General features: G+C 35.1%; 1 protein-coding gene across 1 annotated transcript in view; it reads right to left on the reverse strand.

Moving 5' to 3' along the window:
- Positions 1-13,415, reverse strand: part of myom3 (myomesin 3) — a 63,076-nt gene extending 49,661 nt beyond the window's left edge. The window contains exons 1-3 of the mRNA XM_039688891.2: positions 13,084-13,415; positions 9,159-9,285; positions 2,476-2,580 (exon numbers count right to left, since the gene is read on the reverse strand). Of these exons, the coding sequence (XP_039544825.2) occupies positions 2,476-2,580; positions 9,159-9,265 (212 nt within the window). The 5' untranslated portion in view covers positions 9,266-9,285; positions 13,084-13,415. The remainder of the gene's footprint in view (positions 1-2,475; positions 2,581-9,158; positions 9,286-13,083) is intronic.
- Positions 13,416-22,750: the final 9,335 nt, after the last annotated feature.

Genomic DNA, 22,750 nt, shown 5'->3' on the forward strand with positions numbered 1-22,750 from the left:
AGATAGATAGATAGATAGATAGATAGATAGATAGATAGATAGATAGATAGATAGATAGATAGATAGATAGATAGATAGATAGATAGATAGACGGACGGACGGACGGACGGATGGATGGACGGACGGATAGATAGATAGATAGATAGACGGACAGATACAATAGATAAATAGATCAGTCCCTCCAGAAAAACGCGATTATGCGATCGCTGAATTCAATGCAAAATCAGCCAAAGTCCGCATATTTATGCGGGGGCCGCATTTTTTCGAATAAGCCGCACATTCGCCGCAAAAAATGCCGATTTCCATGCAAAATATCCGGGGCTTGCATGATTTCATAATCCTCGCATTTTCGTTGCAAAAAAAGTCACATATATCTTCGCAGAAAGTTGAAAAATGTTGCGTTTGCTTCATACAAGAGCAGCCATTTCCTCCTGTTTCCATGGGAACGTTATGAAGTGACGCAATTACGCGACGGGATAGCTCACAGCTGAGTTAAGACTCACGGAGGCGATTGACATCTCACAAATCGATCTCGTATAACTGTCTGTCACACGTTCTACCATCACATCGTTACTTAATAAACAAAATAAGATAAAAGAATAAGCATCACATGGGGTGTTTGAGGCGCACACACTGCAGACAGTTCAGCGCGCAGCTCTTAAAGGGGCCACACCTTATTTACACTCGTTACAGTCAGAAATAAAACATTGCTGATTTTGTAATTGTGAAAGAGAGTCTATTGTGCACTTATTCTTTGAATGTCCCTATTTTTCAATCTTTTGGAATGAGATGTCTCAATTTCTAGGTTTTAAAATGAATTGCAACCTTGTCTTAAATTTGTCATCTTCATACAAATGATTTTGACTTTCCTATAAGAAAAATATCGATTTTTTCTATTATTAGGAAAATTTCATATTCATCAAACTAAGTGGAGTAATTTAAAACCCAACTTTGCTCATTTCAAAACAGCCTTTAAAATGTATTTTGAGTCTTTAAAATTAAAAAAAAAAAAATCGAAAAGCCCAAAAGATCTGTATCTCTGCTAAAGGAATTTAATATGTCTGTGATGCCCTCTATCTTTTTTTTCCTTTTTTTATTTTTTTCAAATTATTGTTTCATGTTTTAGGCTACTTCTCAGATGTTATACTTATCAGAAAATGTGTAAAAGAAATGTCAAGAACTTGATATCAAACTCTGTGATTTTGAAAATGTAATAAAAATAAAACAAGATGAGAAATTAAATATTCCCAGCACTTTCTATGGTGTAGTATGCTTGCTTGCATAGAAAGTAATAAGAAATGACTCTTTACATTAAGGTAGTAGCCTAGTGAGAACAGGGTGTTGGGGGAATCACTTTTTTTTCTCTTTTTCATCAAACCGCAGTTTTTGCAAGTTCCCGCAATTTTTGCAAGTTCCCGCAATTTTTGCAAGTTCCCGCAATTTCATCGCATAAAATTGCATAAATATCCCGCATATTCCATCGCATTTTTAAAGAAAACGGGCCGCGTAATCAAGGATTTTTGCCCGCAACAATCACAAAAAAACGCCGCGTTTTTCTGGAAGGACTGATAGATGGATGGATGGATGGATGGATGGATGGATAGATAGTTAGATATTAGACATTTAGCTTTTGAGTTAATTTAAATCAACATGTTTTTTGTGCATTGCAGAAACGAAGTTTGGGTGTAAATGTGCTTAAAATTCTGTCTTAATATTTTGACCTAAACAGGTTTTTGAGATGTCCTCATGTATTCCAGTACATCAGCTTCTTTCTTTTTGGACATTTTTGAAATATAAAACCCAGCCGTAGGCATTTTAGTTGTAGGAGCCGGTTGTGTTTTCCTAACTTGTGAAAAGTTTCTCCTCTTCCATAAGTGTGTGTGTGCTACTGCTGCTCTTTTCCTGCATGATGTTTCTTGCCCGATGTATTTGCATATGTCCTATTTTTCATTGAACGAAACTCAAAACTGTTTATGTTTCAGTGTTTATTTTTTATACTTCTGAAAGTTTGAGAGAATCTGCCTTGAGGAAAGACCACGGCAGCGCAGATAAAACGCTGTTGACATGTAAATCATGTCTTGACCTGCCGTGTCCTGCCAGCGCCTGTGACTCCATCATATTATTTTTAAACCTTTCACATTTTCAGCGGGACAGCTGTGGCCCTCACAAAGCTTTAAAAAAGCAAAGCTCCACAATGATAATGTCATCATGTCAGCATGTTACTGAAAGGTGACCTAAAGACATCCTCACTTGCTGCCAAAGCCATGCAGTGTGTGTGTGTTTGGTTCTGTATACCCTACGTTATGGGGGAAAAATTTGGGGAAACAGTTTATCCCACTAAATAGTTTTTTTTTTTTTTTTTTTTTTTTTTACTAAAATATTTACAGTATAAAAATAATTACGCCTATGAATGTCCCCATTAAACCTGAAAACCCAATGTGTGTGTGTGTGTGTGTGTGTGTTTCAGCTCTGTACCATGTCCTGTGTCGCGGGAACTTGGGCTCGGTCAGGATCTCCTTGACGGACATGACGTCTCCAGGAATGATGGGATAGAATTCACTGAGGGACGCTTTTTCATCACTGTTCAAACACAACGCAAAGATAAAAACAAACAAACAATTGCATCATGGGTGGGTGAAATATTGAATTTTCACAATATATTTGCATGCAAAAATTGAAGGCATACTCTTATAATCGAGCTATCCCCCATGATGTGTTTAAGCTGCATCCGAGGTGGAGAAACGAGACAGATGGAGTGAGAGAGTTTCGTTTGCACTGATGTGCTTCTGTCATTCTGTCACTCGCATGGAAAGCTCTGCATCTGTTACTAACAACATTTACTACCTTACAAAGACGTTTCATCTATTTAGCGGAAGTGTTGGGAAAAGTTACTTTTAAAAGTAATGCATTAAAGGGATACTTTGAAATTATTTTTTGGTATGTTTTAGCGTACCTCAAGGGCACCCAAGATGTAGGTGTCTTTGTTTCCGTGGTAGTTTCAATTTTGATATTTTTAGTCAAACCGTTCTTGTCTGTCAGTCATATAATGGAGGTCTATGGTCACCACCAAATAAAAGTTATTTTTTGGCAAATGTGAAAAAGTGAAAAGTCTCAGGCTGAAATAAATGAAAATTAATTTCAGGTCGATTTCTTCAAGCGTTTTGGAGATGTTGTTCTGTATCAGTTTCTTCATGCAATCCCAGATGGACTCATGATGGAGAGATCAGATCTCCATGTGGACCATACACTGTAAAAAACTATTGTTGGTTTAACTTAAAAAATAAGTAACCTGGTTGCCTTAAAATTTTAAGTTGATTGAACTGGAAAAAGTGAGTTAATACAATGAAGGAGAATGATTTAATCATCAGAAACTCAAAATTATATGTTATCTGAACTAAATAAATTATTTAAGTTGATTTGACAAAAGAAAAATGTTGTGATTACTACACTGAAAAAAAAATATTGTTGGCTTAACTTAAAAAATAAGTAACCTGGTTGCCTTAAAATTTTAAGTTGAATGAACTGGAAAAAGTGAGTTAATACAATGAAGGAGATTAATTTAATCATCAGAAACTCAAAATAATAAGTTATTTCAACTAAATAAATTATTATAAAGTTGATTTGTTGTGATAACAAATCTTGAAAATATTTTTTTTACAGTGTACAATAATCCTAAAATATGCTTCTGGAGAAATAATCAACAACTTTAAATGAAGTTTGATATTTCTCCATTGCTTTCCATTCTATTTGCAATGTGTCATGGTTGTGTTGTTCTTCCTCTCATTAAAGCTGATAAGTTCACTTGTATTTTTGTCTGATTTTTGAACACATGTTAGTTTGTAATGTTGTGACTCATAGTGGGTTGGTTTGGTTCATTGCTTATTATGCATTAAGGAAGACTATGGGAAAAAATGAATGGAAAAATACTACGCTAAATAAAGTAGACGGGAACTCTGGCAAATTCAAGCCCTGTTTTTCAACACCATTATGTCATTAGTATCACTCTATTTTCAATTTCTATATCCATACAGGTGTGAATGCCAGCCGTTTCATCTACGCCTGTCTTGCAGCGTCTGCAAGGGTTTAGTGGATCACAGGAGGCTTTATCCTCTGCGTAACGGCCTAGATTCAGTGTTCCTTTCTCAGATGATAGAGACAGACTGACTCTGATTATGAGACAAAAATGAAATCTATTGAAGCAAAGGTTGAATAACCTTCTGATTAACACATGCGTCGGCTTATGTGCTGCTTCAGATCGGGTTAAAGGTGATTTTCACTTCGCCAGGAGTGAGCAGGTGTTTTGTGTAAGCCATGTCCTTTACAATTAGACTTTAATGAATCAGTTCCACATCTTATACATGCGTTTGTCCTTGTACATTTGCTCAGTTATATAGTAATATAAAAGTTTACACTACTGTTAATAAGTTTGGGGTCAGTGATTTTTTAAAAATGTTTATTCAGCAAAGAAGCAATTAAATTGATCAAAAGTGACAATAATAATAATAAATGTTTCTTGAGCGGCAAATCAGCATGTCAGAATGATTTCTGAAGGGTCATGTGACACTGAATGGAGGAATGATACTGAAAATTCAGCTCTGCATCTCAGGAATAAATTACATCTTAAAATAATAATTTTAAATTGTAATAATATTTCACATTTTTTTGTGTTTTTACAGTATTTTTCATTAAAGAAATGCACCCTTGGTGAGCATAATAAACATTCAAAAAATCTCTATAGCATAATTCTAATTTTTTGGGTTAACAATATAATTTATTACAATTAAAAACACTTATTTTGAATTGTAATAATATTTGACAATACTGTTTTTTTATAAAGGCAGCCTTGTTGAGCATAAGAGACTCCTTTCAAAAGCATGAAAAAAATCTAAAAAGGTAAATGAATAAATCAATAAAATTAAAACCTACTGTACCAACAAGTAATGCAACACTCTTTGAAGAAAAGGTTCTATATAGAACCTTAAAAGGTATAGAACCCCTAAAATGTTCTATACACTCTTAAAAAAAGGGTTCCTCTATCCTCTGGGTTCTATATAGAAAAAATAATTGTTTTACCAAAAACAATGGTTCTATATAGAACCATTTTGGAGTTCCATATATGAAGCGGGGGATGGAACCATTTCTGGTTCTAAATAGAACCATTTCTTCTAAGAGTGAATAATGTTCACAAAAAAACTATTAATTAATTTTCCTATTTTCTTCCTAATATTTTTAGTGGCCAATATATTTGTTATTTTTAAGAGTTTCTTGCTGATAACCAGAACATGCTATATTTAAAAGAGTCAATATCATTATGAGATATGCAATCAAAACAAAGCAAACCCGTTTAGCAAATGTTGTCTTATTTCATCTTTCTCTAGATAAATGACAGACTCGTATTATTTTCTCTCAAATTTGATTGCTACACTTCATCAAGAGTATGAGTACAAAGTCAATATACATAAATTAGAACAACATATTGGTCTTTTGCATGATTCTTTAATTAACACGCTTCCATGCGGACAGCTGGAGCTCAAAGAGTTCCTCACTGGTATTTACAACACGCTCACGTGAGCTCATCTCGTCAAATGATAATTCCAATAGGATTCAAGGCAGAAATAGTCAGTCAGTCAATCCAGTGGGACACCATGGAAAGTGGATCAGTGTCTATTTAAACAGCGACTCTCAGATTCAGACTCTGCATTATTAAACGGCCCTCCCGCTCACAGAGGAACACGTGTGATTGATACAATGACAAAAGCAGAAGTTCATCTGTATGTTTGAGGATCTAAAATGCCCTCTGACAGGCCAACAAAAGAAAAGAAGGAAGTTATTTAAAGTAATTGTGTATAATATTGCTAAGCCTCAATGGGCAAAATGGATATTGCATACCACAAACACTGTTGATAAGCTTTGACTGTCAAATAAGCCAGAGGAGAAGTTAAAGTAACTGAAGCCAACTATGGGAAACATTATTACACTATTGTGTGAAGTATAAACAAAGCTTTTTGTCAGTTAACGGCCTTCGTGATGCATTCAAATGTGTACTTGATTTTAATAGTTATGTGGTATCATGTTGCTAAGATACTTTAAAAAAAATATTAGGCCTATTTCACTGTGTATTGCAAACTTGCAATGCATTTTGCCATTGTATTCTTCACAAAAGAAAGAAACCTTTGAATTTGGCTGTAAGTCACTAGCTTAAATGCATAAATATGAATTTGGCCAAAATAAGGAGTGAACATAAGGTGGGAATCTCATAAAATAATCAGTCCGGGTCATATTTGACCCTAAAAATAATAATAATAATAAAAAAATTGCATGAAGAAAATTAGGTTCATTAACATGCATTTTTTCAACACAATAAATTATAGTATCAAGGTACAAACAAATGCAACCATAGGTATATGTCCTTAACATAACTACTGTGACAGTGTATGCTATTTTTAGGGTATATCGTTTGTCAAATTTATTGCTTGCCAGCATAAGCTACACTCAAAAATTTTAGGTTTATGTCTTTGAATTGTATATACAATTTCCATCCATTTAGATCAGTTTTATTCTACTAAACTTTAATGCAAGACATATTTGTCTGCACCCAAAAACATAATAGCATAGATAGGTCATATTTGACCCCCCCCAAAAAAAAATTATAATAATAAAATTGCATGAAGAAAATTAGGTTCATAAATATGCATTTTTTAAACACAATAAATTAAAGTACAAGGTACAAATAAATGCAACTGATGCAGAGGTACATGTCCTTAACGGGGTTTAACCCCAGGAGGTTTTGGGAAAGAACTTGTGTGTGTGCGTCTATTGTTATAAATGTGTCCGTCAACAACACTAGTGTGCACCTGGGAGTTTGCCATGGCCGCGATGCCTCGGTGAGCTCAGAATAACTCCAGCACATGTCAGGGTGAAACACAGTTGCCTTCCCCATCAGTAATTGTCATGTAATCTCCACAGACCATCACACACATGATCCCAAACAAGGCACAGTAATGAATCTGTGTTATTAATTAAAGGGTTAGTTCATCCAAAAAATGAAAATTATGTCATTGTTTATTCACCCTCATGCTGTCCTTATGTTGCTTTTGTTCGTCATCGGGGCACAAATGAAGATTTTTTGATCCCTCCACTGACAGCTATAGTACGCAACTACTACTGACGCGTCAAAAAGCTCATAAAGAGATAATCCGAATTGAGCGGTTTAGTCCATGTTTTCTGAGGAGACTCGATCTATTTGTATTACAAACAGATTGAATTTAGGATTTTATTCACATATACTACTTTTAGGGTAAATTGTTCGTCAAATTTAAAGCTTGCCAACATAAGCTACACTCAAAAAATATTTAAACCAAAATTTTAGATTAATGTATTTGAATTTTAAATACTTTCCATCAATTTAGATTAATTATTTTATACTAATAAACTTTAATGCAAGGCATATTTGTCTGCACCCAAAAACATAATGGCATTTGTTATTAACTATTATTTGCATAGGCCTTAAAAGTGCCATAAAATGAAGGTTTCCAGAAAGTTCGCATTTGCAAGCTGTGTCAAACTCCAGAACGAACAGGTTTTGGTTGATTTTGATTGATATGACGTCACACCAGTCGTTCTTCGTTTCAGCTTGCGTATATCAGGGCCTTTTACATCAAAACTAACATGATACATGACTATAAAGTTTGGATCTGTTCCTCGCATCAGGTCTTCTGAAAACTTGAAATAAATCATAATGACTATTTAATGTTATGGGATTGTTTATATATATATATACTGGAAAAAAATAGTTAATTTTAGCTAAAAAATTTAGTTAATACAAAGAAGGAGATTGATTTAATCACCAGAAACTCAAAATATTATGTTATCTGAACTACATAAATAATTTAAGTTGATTTGACAAAAGAAAAAAATGTTGTGATTACAAATCATGAAAATATTTTTTTACAGTGATGCTGGGTTGTTTCAACCCAAATTTGGGTCAAATGTGGACAAACCCAAATGTTGGGTTAAAAATGTAATTCAAAAATTTACAGTTGAAAGTGAAAGTTGTGTGTATATGTATATAAAATATTTGTTTTTATGGGTTTAAGTTTCAGTATGTTTATGCGTATGTTCAGTATGTTATATTCAGTATGCTTTTCTCATATTTAGTAGTTTTTTATTTAGCTTCAATTATTTTTGTTAATTTGATTTCAACGTCATTTTATTTCAATTAGTTATCAAGGCAACATCGTTAAAAAACTAGCTTTAGTCAACACTTCATTTTAAGGTGACGTAGTTACACATATAATAACAGTAAATTTTGCATAATGCAAGTAATATCCATAATCCTCCAAACCCTAACCGTAACTCTATAGTAAGTACATCTATTTTATTAATACTTATGTAACTACGTCACCTTCAAATAAAGTGTAACGTAAAAAACAACAACATGAGGTTTATAATGTCTTTTGAAATCCTCAGCTATATCACCTTCAAATAAAGGGGTTACACTTTATTTTAAGGTGTCATCGTTACTGTAAAAAATATTTTCAAGATTTGTTATCACAACATATTTTCTTTTGTCAAATCAACTTATTATTAACTAATTTATTTAGTTCAGATAACATATTATTTTGAGTTTCTGATGGTTAAATTAATCTCCTTCATTATATTAACTCACTTTTTCCAGTTCAATGAACTTAAAATTTGAAGGCAACCAGGTTACTTACTTTTTTAAGTTAAACCAACAATATTTTTTTTTACAGTGTATTTGATTCTCCAATCGGCATAAACTTACCTGTTTCATTCAAATATGCATCCCATTAAGTTGTTAGTTAAAAATGTTAAAACTGTAATGTAAATGGATGGGAATGTTATATGCAATTCCATAAATTTAGGTCTAAATATTTTCTTGAGTGCATGTAAAAACATTCGTGTTATGCTCCTTCCTTTTAAGGAGATGAACTGGAGCCGATAAGACCTCATATGTTTGCACAGCTGCTCTCTGAAAGGACAGCAAACTGTCAATGAGATTCGCTAATTAATTCTGCTAATTCAGCTGGTGATTTACACTTGTTTCCTAAAGTTGGGATGTGTGAATGTTCACGGCATCCAGTGGCGTGACGCGGGGGAATGCTCGTGGCATGTTTCGAGGGTCAGTGTGGCTCTACCTGGATTTGAACTTTCTCTTCTTGATCTGGGAGGACATCTCCATGCTGTGAGACATCTGGTCCATCTGCTCTTCCTGGCAACGCTGTGTTACTATTTTGGTTGCCATGGCGAAGCTCTCAGCAGCACCTGCATCAGAGCAGAACGACACAGCTGTCAAAAGGACAGGAGCACTTATAGAGAAAGAGAATCACACCAGTCCGTTGCACACCGACAGATAGCGATCTGTCACATCCACGGCCCAATGACGGGACACGGGAAGTCACGGCCCATTTACACCCCACCCCAGAAAACCAGAAACAGTAAAATCATACTTCTGCAGAACACCAGACTTATGCAAAACATTACAGTCTCACTGTTCAATCTACATGTGCACTCTCAGAAAAAAAGGTACAAAAGCTGTCACTGGGGCTGTACCTTTTCAAAAGGTAAACTTTTGTCCATTTTAGGTTCTAATATGTACATTTTAGGTGCTATAAAGTACATTTTAGTTGTTAATATGTACATTTTTTGTCCTAATATGTACATTTTAGGCGCAAATATGTCAATTTTAGGTCCTAGTATGTTCATTTTAGGTCCCCTTATGTACATTTTAGGTCCTAATATGTACATTTTAGGTGCTTATATGTATATTTTAAGTGCTAATATGTACATTTTAAGTGTTAATATGTACATTTCAGGAGCTAAGTACATTTTAGGTGCTAATATGTACATTTTAGGTACTAATATGTACATTTTAGGTGTTAATATGTACATTTTAGGTGCTTAAATGAACCACTAAGGTACCAATATGCAGCTTTTGGGTACAAAAGTGTACCTTTTGAAAAGGTACAGTCCCAGTGACAGCTTTTGTACCTTTTTTCTGAGAGTGTGGGCCTGCCAACACAATAAAAGAGTGAATCTCATGTCCAGTTTTTTTATTTAAAAATATTTTGCATAGAAGTCAACCTTTTTTTTAGGCCATTCAGGGTTATTAATGTTAACAACTAAAACCAAAAAACATTACCATTACTTGAAATAAAATAAACAATTACCAAGTCAAGTCAACATTTCTCATGTTTAGTTGAATCTGAAACACTAAAATTACTTAAACTAAAAAAAATGTAAAAATATAATGGATATTATTTTTTTGGCATTTTAAAATTCTTTTAGGCTATATATAAATTAATTTATGTTATTAATGTATTTGAAAATATGTATAAATTGTTTTATATGTAATAATATATAGCCTATATGTATAATCATTTATTCATTAATAAAAACAAAGGTAACACATTATTTCAACAATATAAGTAACTTTGCAACTATAAAATTTAAGGTTGTCTCAACTAATTTTTATTTAGTAACTAAATCCACAGAATATTTAAGTTACTTCAAAGTGCTTCAATTATTATTTCCGGTGCTTTCCGGCGCTTGCGCAGAACAAAGTGCCCGTGCCATCAGATCACTTGCACGTGGCTGTGATAACAAGAGGTAAAAACGATATAAATACTGTTCGTTTTCTCACACAAACCGCTCGTTTCGTGTCTCAGGCCATCAATGTGTACTTACATTTACGAGTCATTAAATCATGTTTAATTTGGACTTCTCTGTGCATGCTCTTTGAGGTGGTGCCCATAGACCTCCATTATATGACTGACCTAAAAATATCAAAATTGAAAATACTGCGGAAACAAAGACACATAGATCGTGGATGCCCTTGAGGTAAGCTAAAACATACCAAAAATTAATTTCAAAGTGAACTATCCCTTTAAAGTGACAGCAGCCTAATATATGAGATAATATTAAAAATATCTATGAAGTCAAACCAAAATTAATGTGATGTAACAATCTTTGAAATGCAACATAGAATTTCCTGGGTGAATTGTGACCCGTTTTCACCCAATCACCACCATCAGCTGAGAGCTGAAAGGAGAAGAGGGACATCCATTGTGTCAGAATCCTGGTAAAAGTCCCTTTGTGAGCTATTGTGAGGATAATAATTCATTAGTTGTGAGGCTCAATGCAGCCCACGAGAGTCCCGCAGTCATAAATCAGTCCCGATGGCACATGCGCCCCTCGCCGAGGCGAACCTAACAGAATCAGGTCGCGTTTGAAGGATGGCTTCATTTACACGAAAGTTGCAACAACCACCTGCGTTACCATCATAGACGGAGAAATGCGTTTCCCCTCAGGTTTAACCAGATTAAATCTGAGGCAAAGGCCTTCCGAATGACAGTGTCTCCTGTCCCAGACGTTTCCTCTCAAACTAGATCCAGTAGTGCCTGTGTCAGGACTTTGTTTGAAGACCGAGTACAAAAGGGTCACTTTGCAGCATGTTAAAACTTATCTGTCATCAGCCGAACAGCAACCCGTCGCCCCTCCAGAGGGAGATCACATAGGCTATAGCCCAATGGAAACAGACTTTGAAACAGGCGATGGATGATCGGGTTTATGAGAAATTCAGGCGATCAGTTCACAATGGCCGCTGTTTTGAGAAACGGGAAGGCAAAGAAGCTCCACTGAATGGTAGTTAGATTTCTACAATTTATGAACAAAATGTGAGTGGTGCGAATAGTTTGTTAGAATAATTGTTGAACATTATTTCATATATATATATATATATATATATTTTTGCATCACATTAACACAAATTTGGGAGTAAAATGAGTTTAAAGGAGTAGTTCACTTTTAAAAAAACTTTTGCTGATAATTTACTCACCCCCATGTCATCCAAGATGTCCACGTCTTTCTTTATTCAGTGAAAAAGAAATTAAGGTTTTTGATGTAAACATTCCAGGATTTTTCTACATATAATGGACTTCATTGGGAACCAAACAGTTCAAGGCCCAAATGAGAGTTTCAGTGCAGCTTCAAAGGGCTTTAAACGACACCAGACGATGAATAAGGGTCTTATCTAGCGAAACGATCGCTCATTTAATAAATAAATAAAAAGTTTAAGTTTTCTAAGCTCTGTTCTGTGATGTGCGTTCGTGACTCTCCTGCTCGAACTCGTTCATCAAAATGAACAAATGTCCCAGATAAGACCCTTATTCATTGTCTGGTGTCGTTTAAAGCCCTTTGAAGCTGCACTGAAACTCTCATTTGGACCTTGAACCGTTTGGACCCCATTGAAGTCCATTATATGGAGAAAATCCTGGAATGTTTCCTCAAAAGCTTTAATTTCTTTTCGACTGAAGAAAGAAAGACGTGGACATCGTGATGACATGGGGGTTAGTAAATTATCAGCAAATGTTTTTTTTTAAAAGTGAACTACTCCTTTAACTTAGCTACATGAAAATAACGTCGCAATGCAAAATGAATAATGGCCTCTGTGTTATTAATATAATATTTTTAATATATTTCATTTCTTATTTTAATTTTAGTTTTAGTATTTTTAAGTGTTTTTGTCTTTTTTTTCTAAAGTATGTCTATGTAGTTTTTAAAACATTTCAGTTTTATAGTTATTTTACTACTTCAACTTTATGAGCAATAGAAATACTGATGCTTGGATGATCAAAATTCACTAACAAGTGTGTTATTGACAAAATATGATTGAAAACCAAGACATTTAAGTAAAATGGCATGTCAGCAAGACATTGAACAGGGGGTTATTTTTAAAATCAGCAGTTTTAGTTTTGCTTCAGGATCCAGGTTTTACATTGGTCATCGATTAGTAACCCGACATAATATCATTGTAGAAAAGCAAAAGAAAAATGATCTCAAAGTCAAACGTGAAGTGTTTCAGACTCTTTTATTTATAAAGCAACGTATCTGCAGCAAACAAGTTTAGACCCTTAGTATTTGGCAGTGTTTTTCAGAGCAGACGCCAATCGAGAGCCACCGATTTAAAAGCTAATAAGCATCTTCACACACACACTGGAGCAGAGTCTTTTTAGAAGCACAAGAAAATTGCAAACAGATTTTTCTCATTGTAAATCCACTCACGTTCTACAGGCCCTTCAGATGATCAGCAGGACGACGTGTCTCCGTCTCTCCTCCTCCTCGACCTTCACCTGTCTCACCCTCTTCCACCGGCGCTCTGTTAAACTCTCCTTATCGTTTACTGCTGTCTCACCTTCTGTAATGCTCTCAGCTTCTCCTCTCAGTCTCACGGTCTCTGCGGGTAAGGATGACCTCCAGCAGCACACACACACACACACTCACTCCTCCTCCTCAAGGTGGTAAATATAGACCCACAGCAAGACCACTGATCAATTCAAAGCATCCAGATAGACTTACAGTGAGAGCAAGAGACAGAAGACCTGGAATGACACAATGGGACAATGCAATGAGGGATAGAGGAGCTATGGGAAAAGAGGGGTCGCATCAAGATCTTAGTGATATAAAATGCTCAGGTCTCCAACATTAAACCCTGTAAAGAACAATCCAGAAGAGATCAGATGACACTCGCATTGTCTAAAATCGCATCATCTCTTGATTTAGAAATGACCACAAATAATGTGGTCACCACAAATCCATAGATCTCAATAATGTCTCAAACTGTGCTCAAGATACAAGCCTGCTATTTCTATTTAACTTCTAAGACAAAGTGGATGCTTGAATGAAACATCTCCAAATAAATGAAAGAGCAACATCTGGCTCATTGTAAAACATGATGTGGAATGCCTTAACTGTGTTAAAAATCACTATAAAGTGATTTGAGTGGATTATATGATTAGTTATTAAAAAAAAATAGGTTAAACACCGAATGAACTCTAATTATTCAAATAAGTTTATTAATTCAAAAGTTTGGATACTTTACTTTAAGGTGTCATTGTTATAGTAACTATACATTTAAGAAGCCTTAACAATCTAATTAGGGTTAGGGTTGGTTGCATGTAATTATGCATAATTTACTGTCATTACTGTCATAAATACATGTAACATAAAATAAAGAGTTTCCAAAAGTGTAACTACAGACTGTTAAGCGACATAAAATTGGTGTTTCAATATGTGTGTCACCAGTGTTGTTATTTTTAGGTATTTTAAGCTGTTTTAATGATTATGATTTCTTTTGATTATTTTAATTTCTTCTATGTAAAGCACTTTGAATTACCATTGTGTATGAAATTTGCTATATAAATAAACTTGCCTTGCCTATAAGTAATAATAAGTTGGTAATAAATAATATTTATATTGAATGTTATTTCAGATTTATTTAAAAAGAATAACATTCAATATAAATATTATTACTTTAAATCTAACTGAAATACAATATGTTTAAGTTGAAGGATTGAAATTACTAAAACCCCCAAAAAAACCTACTAAAAACTGACAAAAACATAAATTACAAATAAAAAACTAAATAAAACTAAGAAAACAAATTGAAAGCTAATACAAAATATAAATAAATACTGTAATTGTATAAAAATAGCATAATCAATGCATTCTCACCCCAAGGTGTCACCTTTGACCATGCTTCAATATTTGACGCTTTGGGTGCCCTTTAGCGTCAGTTACATGACGCGATCCTACGGCATCATCTAACTGACGCTAAAGGGCGCCTAAAGCGCCAGATATTGAAGCATGGTCAAAATGGTCAGTTATGTGACGCCTTGGGGGTGAATGGGCTGGTATAATACACAAAGCATATTTAGCCTACAATAATTTAGCATAGCCCCCCTCCTCACAAGCAATGTGTCATAAATGCTGCATTTGCAGCGGCTATAAATGCAGTTCATGAAACTTTGACTTTATCGTTGTCATTTAACGATATGCATGTCTGGAGCCGGGAAAGCTTCTTTTAAAAGTAATGCATTGCAATATTGCATTACTCCTTAAAAAGGTAACTTATTACTTTTCCCCCATCTGTAACTCAGATCTTTTGTTGTAAATTCAAAAGTAATCCGATACTTTACTAGTCACTTGAAAAAAGTAATCTGATTACGATTACCGATTGCGTTACCCAAAGACTATCCACAGTTGTGACTCAGGTGATGTTGAGGGAGAGCACCGCTCGGCTTTGTGTGCACGGTTATTTATAAGCATTTACTGCCACACCTGCCGCTCAAATACCACAGTAAACAATGCGGTGAGGAGGTGCCTGGCCACTTCTACAGTTTCATATGTGACATTGAGACTAAGAATAAACTGCATGAATAGAACAACAGCAGGCGAGCTTTGTCTGCTTCCATTGTGACAAATGCAAGCATTCCCACAGACCCGTACAGGCCAAAACACATGCGCTCAAATCTCTCCTTGTTGAGAGACGCATGATTCGGATGTCTGACTGCGTCTGATAATACGGCCTACCGTTGATACACTGACATTTAAACAAATAGTTCACCAAAAAAATAAATAAATGAAAGCACTGACTTTATTTACAAATCCTTCTGTGGTTTCAAACATGCCATAACATGTCAAGGGCAAAAAAACTGAATTAATTCGTCATGAAACAAAAGCCACACTTATATTCAGATGGAGTAAAGGTTATGTGTATTTAGCGCTCAGATCTCAGAGTTCTCCCACCTGTCCCAGGCTGGGATAGGAATAGTCAAGAGTGAGGAGTTGGGATGCTGGACAACTGTCGTGGAACAGAGGTGCAGTACGACTGCTGTATATATGCAACTCATGATAAATGAGTTGACATTTCGAACCTGCTCCTGCTGAACTTTGTTATTAAAACATCATGTTGGGGTACTCTTTTCTTCCCTATTGTGATATATCGAGTGAAATGGCTCACTGAACATGAGCAAATAGGGTGGGATTTGATTGGAAGGTCGTGGCTTGCTATTGGTCGGTCCTATGTGAGTGACAGGTTGCTCCGCTCTCATGTAAACGCATCATCAGAGAAGAGATGAGCCGCAAGAGGGAGGGGTTATCTTATTATCTCACTACATAGTTATTTTGATTGATGATTATAAGGCACATGAATTAAAAAAAAGCATGATGTGCACAATAAATCATTTATAATACATACTAAATAATAAGAATTGTCCATTTTGATTTGTCTTTTGAAGTCATATGATGATTTGTGCATTGAACAGACTAAAATGTATGTTATTTGCAGTGTTATTTTAGTATAATTGAAACTGGCTGAAATAATATGTTATATTTTTTTTATATATATTTCATTTCAAGTAGCCTAAAGATTTTTTTTTGTGATTTTAGTTTTAGTTAACAATTATATTGTTATTTGATAACAATTTAGGTTACAAAGCATTCATTTAATCAAATTTGGTGTATTGTTGCAGCAGTTTTGAATCGCAACACTTTATTGGAGCTTTATTGGAGGGAAAGATCTGTTTCTTACACAAAGCATCATGACTTCAAAGAATTAGTCAAACAGACGACTTTTATATTTGTATGTTTTTTGTCCTTTTTTAAGTTTGCAGTTCAATAAATTATGTTTTATTAACAAAGTTCGGGAGGAGCACGTTCAGATTATTAACACGGCTGGAGAGCACTCAACAATCAATGGTAACACTTTAAAAAAAATTTTACAGTACATTTTTACAGTAGATTTTTACAGTAAAAAAACGGCAGCTGTGGTTGCCAGAACATTACCATCAAAAATACAGTAGCAACGTTATTGGTTTAACAGACTGAACTTAAAATTTACAGTAGCCTAATAAATAACACAGTCTCATCCCAAGACGTCATATAACTGACGTCTCTTTTAACCATACGTCAACATCCGCCTTTTTAGGGTACCCTTAAACGTCGGTTAGATGACGTTATCGGATCCACTACCCCAGACCTAAACCTACCCCTAAACACCTAACCGACGTTAAAGGTATAGTTGTATGACAGCCCGGGATCGTCATGTAACCGAACAAACCACATTTCATTATATGATATAATGTTAATTTAGTCTCTTGAAGTATTATTATCTGTTTTGTACCATTGTAACACACTGACAACCAACAATCATCACAGCGATGATGAGTCACATGATCAATCAAAACTCATCACAAGCAGCTCTTCCACATAAAGAAGCTGCACAGTGTCATTCACACAAACATTAAACACCATGGTAACACACATTAAATTAAAAAAAAATGCAATAAACATTAATTTACCGTAACATAAACCCTAATGTACACAACTGATTAGAAAAAAAAACCCCAAGAAAGCTATGTTACTTCAACAAAAATACATAAAAAATACAGTGTCACAGGGAATTGTGGGAATGTAAATTACACAATGAGTTGTTCTTTTTCACTTTCAAAAAAAAAAAAAAATTTTTACAGTAAAATTACATTAAATGAACCATGATATCACAGTTATTTATCGTAGTACGGAAACTTTCTGTTAACCAATTAACAGTTTTGCACTGTAGCCTTTTTACCGTTTTTTTTTATCATTAAAATCACAATTATTTTTTACAATGTTAGACTCAGCAGTCTCCCCTCAATACATTGACAGTTTAGCAGCATCCCACCCCTTATCCACAATTAGTCCGAATCTACATTACTCTGGGTTCGGGCTGAACTGCGAGTTCGGAGCCGTCCCCCCGGACAGCACGCCAAACACCCCTCTAATTGTGTGTAAGTGTAACTCGTGAAACTGTTGTGTGTTGGAAGGTTGGCCTAGAAAATTTCTCCTGTGTTTTACAGTGGAAAAACAGCATACGCAGGTCTGGATCAACATGAGGTTGAGGAGATAATGACATTTTCATTTTTGCACACAGCAGTCCCCCCCCCCCTTTTAAATAGCAAGTCATAAAGATCACATTAATAGGCAAAAATGGAGGGGATGTGTGTGTGTGTGTGTGCATCCAATTAACTCGAAAGTTGCATCTATCAAGCTGTTTGGCGATATAGCGAAAGAGTGCACGGGAGAGAGAGAAAGCAAATCTGCCCACATGCTAATTAAATATGTTTCACAGTGCAGGAGGAGACGGCATCTGTTACTCCTCGCTTATTCATGAGACGCAGAGTTTTTTCACGTGAGTACACTGGACAAAGAACATCACTCATAAAGCTGGGAAATAATCAGTGTCATGGTCATTCTTACAGATTAGATGAATAAAACATTCAAGTTTTCAATACCATACTAACAATTACGCACTGTAAAAATTAATATGCTTTATTTAATCAATAAAATTGTGGCAACAGATTACAAGCAATATTATTTATTAAATTGAACAAATTTTAATTGAGTAATAGTTAATCAAATTAATATTCTAATTAATTCTAATTTGTAAAATTTAATTAATAATATTGCTTGTAATATGTTGCCACAATTTTATTGATTAGATAAAGGATATTATTTTTTTCAGTGCGCTATTTATGCAGTACTTTTGTCGTATGGTAAATCATGCTTCACAGACACACAACACACACAAAGACTATACACTCGGATTATTAGGAACACCATAGGCTATAGTATACTAATACTGTTTTTGTACATTAGCATAAGGCTCCATAAAATCAAACTTTTGAATGCATCAAATTTAAAACGATTTATTTGTGTATTTTTTTTAAATTCATGTGAAAATAACCCCTCTTGCAGCTCATCTCGTCTCATGACATGTTTACCGGCAACCTGTCAATCACATGAGATCAACCAGCAAACCATGGCAACCATCCAATCAATTCCCCTTGAACAAAAATTCAATTTGATCTTGTTCGAGGAGTCATTTCATTCGGATATACGTCACAATACGGAAGAAAATTGATTGCAACTTCCATTTCATGCCAACTTTAAAAGTTGCAAACAAAAAATGAACATCCCAAACTTCATTAACAGGGCTGTAAAGAAAAACAAACATCATGAACTCATGACCATGGGAAGATACACTTGTTCTATGATTTAATTATTGCTCATTAAACACACATTAAGTTAATTACCTGTCTCAGGCAAGCACAGAATCAGTCATGTAAAATACAAACCCCTTCTAAACCGGATTAGGCACATTAACTAATTAACAAGCACTAACTTCATAATAAGCTATGAAAATCCCAAAATATATCTAATGAGAGCATTTCGGTTGGAATAAAAAGAATATCTATTGAACCAAATTATTTTCAGCACTGGGACAGAACTGAATGAATTATGCCTCATTATAAGAGACACTGAAGATAATTAACTGATGGGAGATCTTTAACATCATTAAAGAAAATCTAGAACTTTACTATGACATGTGTAGATCTTGTTTACAAAAAAGTGTATGGTTGAATCTCATGAAACCCATTGAACAAACATGTTAGTTCTCAGAACGTTCTGGGAACCAAAAACTACCGTTCCCAAAACCTACATTTGTTTGCTTATATGGTATATTAGCTGTTAACTTTGCAATCAAGCAAATAATGCAAATGAATTCCTAAACATGTTAGTTCTCAGAACGTTCTGGGAACCAAAAACTACCGTTCCCATGAACGTTCCCAAAACCTACATTTGTTTGCTTGGACATACCATATATGTGGTATATTAGCTGTCAACTTTGCAATCAAGCAAATAATGCAAATGAATTCCTAAAGCACATGAGATTGCATCATGAACATGTTTTACGTCACACAGTTATAATTCAAGAGTTTGAGCATCTACAATGGCCACGTTTGACCCATTAACACAAATTTCGGTCCCACTTTATATTAAGTGGCTTTAAGTACCATGTACTTACATTGAAATGAATGATTTGATACAATGGACTTATTGTGTACATACATGTTTTTACATTGTACTTATATTTTAAAAATACCAGCATGTAATTACAGCTGTAATTACACAGCTGACCCATCCCTTACACTTAAACCCACCCTTAAACCTACCCATACCACCACACCTGTCCCTAACCTTACCCGTATCACACCTCAATAGCAGCAAAAGTGATTTACAATACAACATGAGCACAATAAGTACATTGTACTTATTTTTAAATGTAAGTACATGGTACTTAAAGCCACTTAATATAAAGTGGGACCCAAATTTCAGTTCTCTGTTTGCGATCAGATCATTTTAAGCCGCTGGACTTCGGAAACATTTTCAGTCCAATGATCCAGTAAGCAAATGAATTCAAACAATCAGTCCAAAACAACCCGGTCTCATCCCAAATCGTCATATAACTGACGTTTTGGGACGTCTTTTGACCATACGTCAATATTCGCCTTTTTAGGGCCCCCTTAAACGTCGGTAGATGAGGTTATGGGATCCTAACTCTACCCCAGACCTAAACTTAACCCTAAACCTAACCCGTCACCTAACTGACGTTAAAGGTAAAGCGTCAGTTGTATGACGGCCCGGGATCGCCATCTACCGACGTTTAAGGGGGCCCTAAAAAGGCGGATATTGACGTATGGTCAAAATACGTCCCAAAACGTCAGTTATATGACGATTTGGGATGAGACTGTGTTATCCAAAACAGTGCTAATGTACAGAAAACACCCCATCGCTGGATGGCCAGATTATAAGCAAACTACGTTGCTCGACTGGATAAAGCAAACCAGCGTCGGCCTCACTAGTGAAATTTTGATGGATGAGGATTGCAATGAAGTTTAAGATGATGATTGCTGTGACGTACAGAAATTGTACAATAAGCAGCAGAACCTGATTTCACAAAGTACATGTTCCTGGATCAACATCTTTCTTGATCCTGAACAACATTCCAATCAACCAATCAGGTTTGAGGGACAAGTTTACAGTCTCTGTCAAGTTTAGGTTTACAATCAGGTTTGGGAACTTCACCAGTGTTTCCCTCTTACTCACGGGTAGGGTAGGGATACGACTAAATATTTGTATAGGAATGTTGTTTCTGGATCAACAAAATACTGTAAGATGTTGACCCAGGTACAACTCGGCAAAATCAGGACGTATGGGGTAGCAGGCTGTTAAAAACTGTTTATTGCATCTGTTGAACAAATACAGTTTGATAATTTGTTATAGATCTTGTCTTTTTGACTCTCCAAGACAATCACTCACAAATAAATGCTGCTTTAAAATGAGTTACTTTAAATGGATACTACTGAGTTAAAGTAACAAGAACTAATTGGATGGAACCACCGTCCATAATTTAAATGAGTTATTAGAAACAAATCTCCTTGTGTTTGTTGAATGTAACCTATCAACCCGGTCTCATCCCAAATCGTCATATAACTGACGTTTTGGGACGTCTTTTGACCATACGTCAATATTCGCCTTTTTAGGGCCCCCTTAAACATCGGTAGATGAGGTTATGGGATCCTAACTCTACCCCATACCTAAACTTAACCCTAAACCTAACCCGTCACCTAACTGACGTTAAAGGTAAAGCGTCAGTTGTATGACGGCCCGGGATCGCCATCTACCGACGTTTAAGGGGGCCCTAAAAAGGCGGATATTGACGTATGGTCAAAATACGTCCCAAAACGTCAGTTATATGACGATTTGGGATGAGACTGTGTTAAACCTATTTGGACAGTTTTAAATAAACCACTTCATGTTCACTTAACTTCACCAACTTAAGTTACAGGGAAGCAATTCCATTGATTTGGTTTAACATTACTATTTCACATAGATTCTCCCCCATTCAGTTGTGTTGTCCGGTGGGACAAGGAGTTTACATGGATTCAAACAATTCCATTAATGTTGATAAAAAGCGATTTTCTTGTGTGGAACCACGGTCCATAATTAAATTAAGTAAGTTTAAAGAATCATTTTTTTGAGTGATGCGCAAACAAACCGTGTGTGTGCGCTCTCGATGCATTGATCGCCAGTGTTGGGGGAAACGCATTAACTCGAGTTAAGTAATCAGATTACTTTTTTCAAGTAACATTAAGTAATGCATTCATTTTAAATTCACAACAAAATATCGGTTACTTTTTCAAATAAGCACTGAAATTACTTTGTTTTCCCATGTATTGACTGACAGCTGTCCTGTCCTCATGCTGAGAGAAATCGTGAGAACAGAAGCGTTGTGTGTGAACTTTTTGTAGTTCCAGACTAAATGTGGGCGTGCATTTACTCATTTGCACACAAAAAAAGATTCAGCATTCCTCAAAAGTAATAAAATCAGTGAAATTCAAAATTAAAATACTATGCAAACCTCCAATAATTTTTAATGCATTTAATCTTATTTTATTTTGGGTAAAAAACAGTAAATAACTAAATCACGGGTCCTAAATCAAACTAATCCAAAATCCGAATTAATATTACTACTTATTTGAGTAAAATGTAACTACATGACCTCAAAAGGTGCTTTGGTGTGCATACACTCTAAAAAATGCTGGGTTTTTTTTAACCCAATTTTGGGTCAAATATGGACAAACCCAGCCGTTGGGTTACATTTTGCACCCAATGTTTGAGTTTGTCCATATTTGACCCAAAATTGGGTTAAAACAACTTAAAACCACATTTTTTAGAGTGTACATTTATGAACTATGGTTATATCATTTTCTACTCTATCATTTTTTCTTCTTTTTGACACCAACATTTACCTTGAAAAACGCTTTGAGAAAATACAGATTTGTGAGAATCACTCTTCTGATGGTTTACTTAGCTGGATATAGCAAATGATGACAAAATGAACATGAGCTTGGCACGTTTAGACAATCATCAACTCATGTATTATCACTGTGAACAGTTTATGATGACCATGGAAAGACTCTGACCTTTGCAATGTTTGCTCTCTTTACAGTCTTTAAATGTTTAAACCTGCAAAACAGGTGACGAGTTTCGTGCAAAAGCAGTCGAC

Source organism: Pimephales promelas, chromosome 12, assembly GCF_988280905.1.
Source record: "Pimephales promelas chromosome 12, fPimPro1.hap1.1, whole genome shotgun sequence".
Lineage (NCBI taxonomy): Eukaryota > Metazoa > Chordata > Actinopteri > Cypriniformes > Leuciscidae > Pimephales > Pimephales promelas.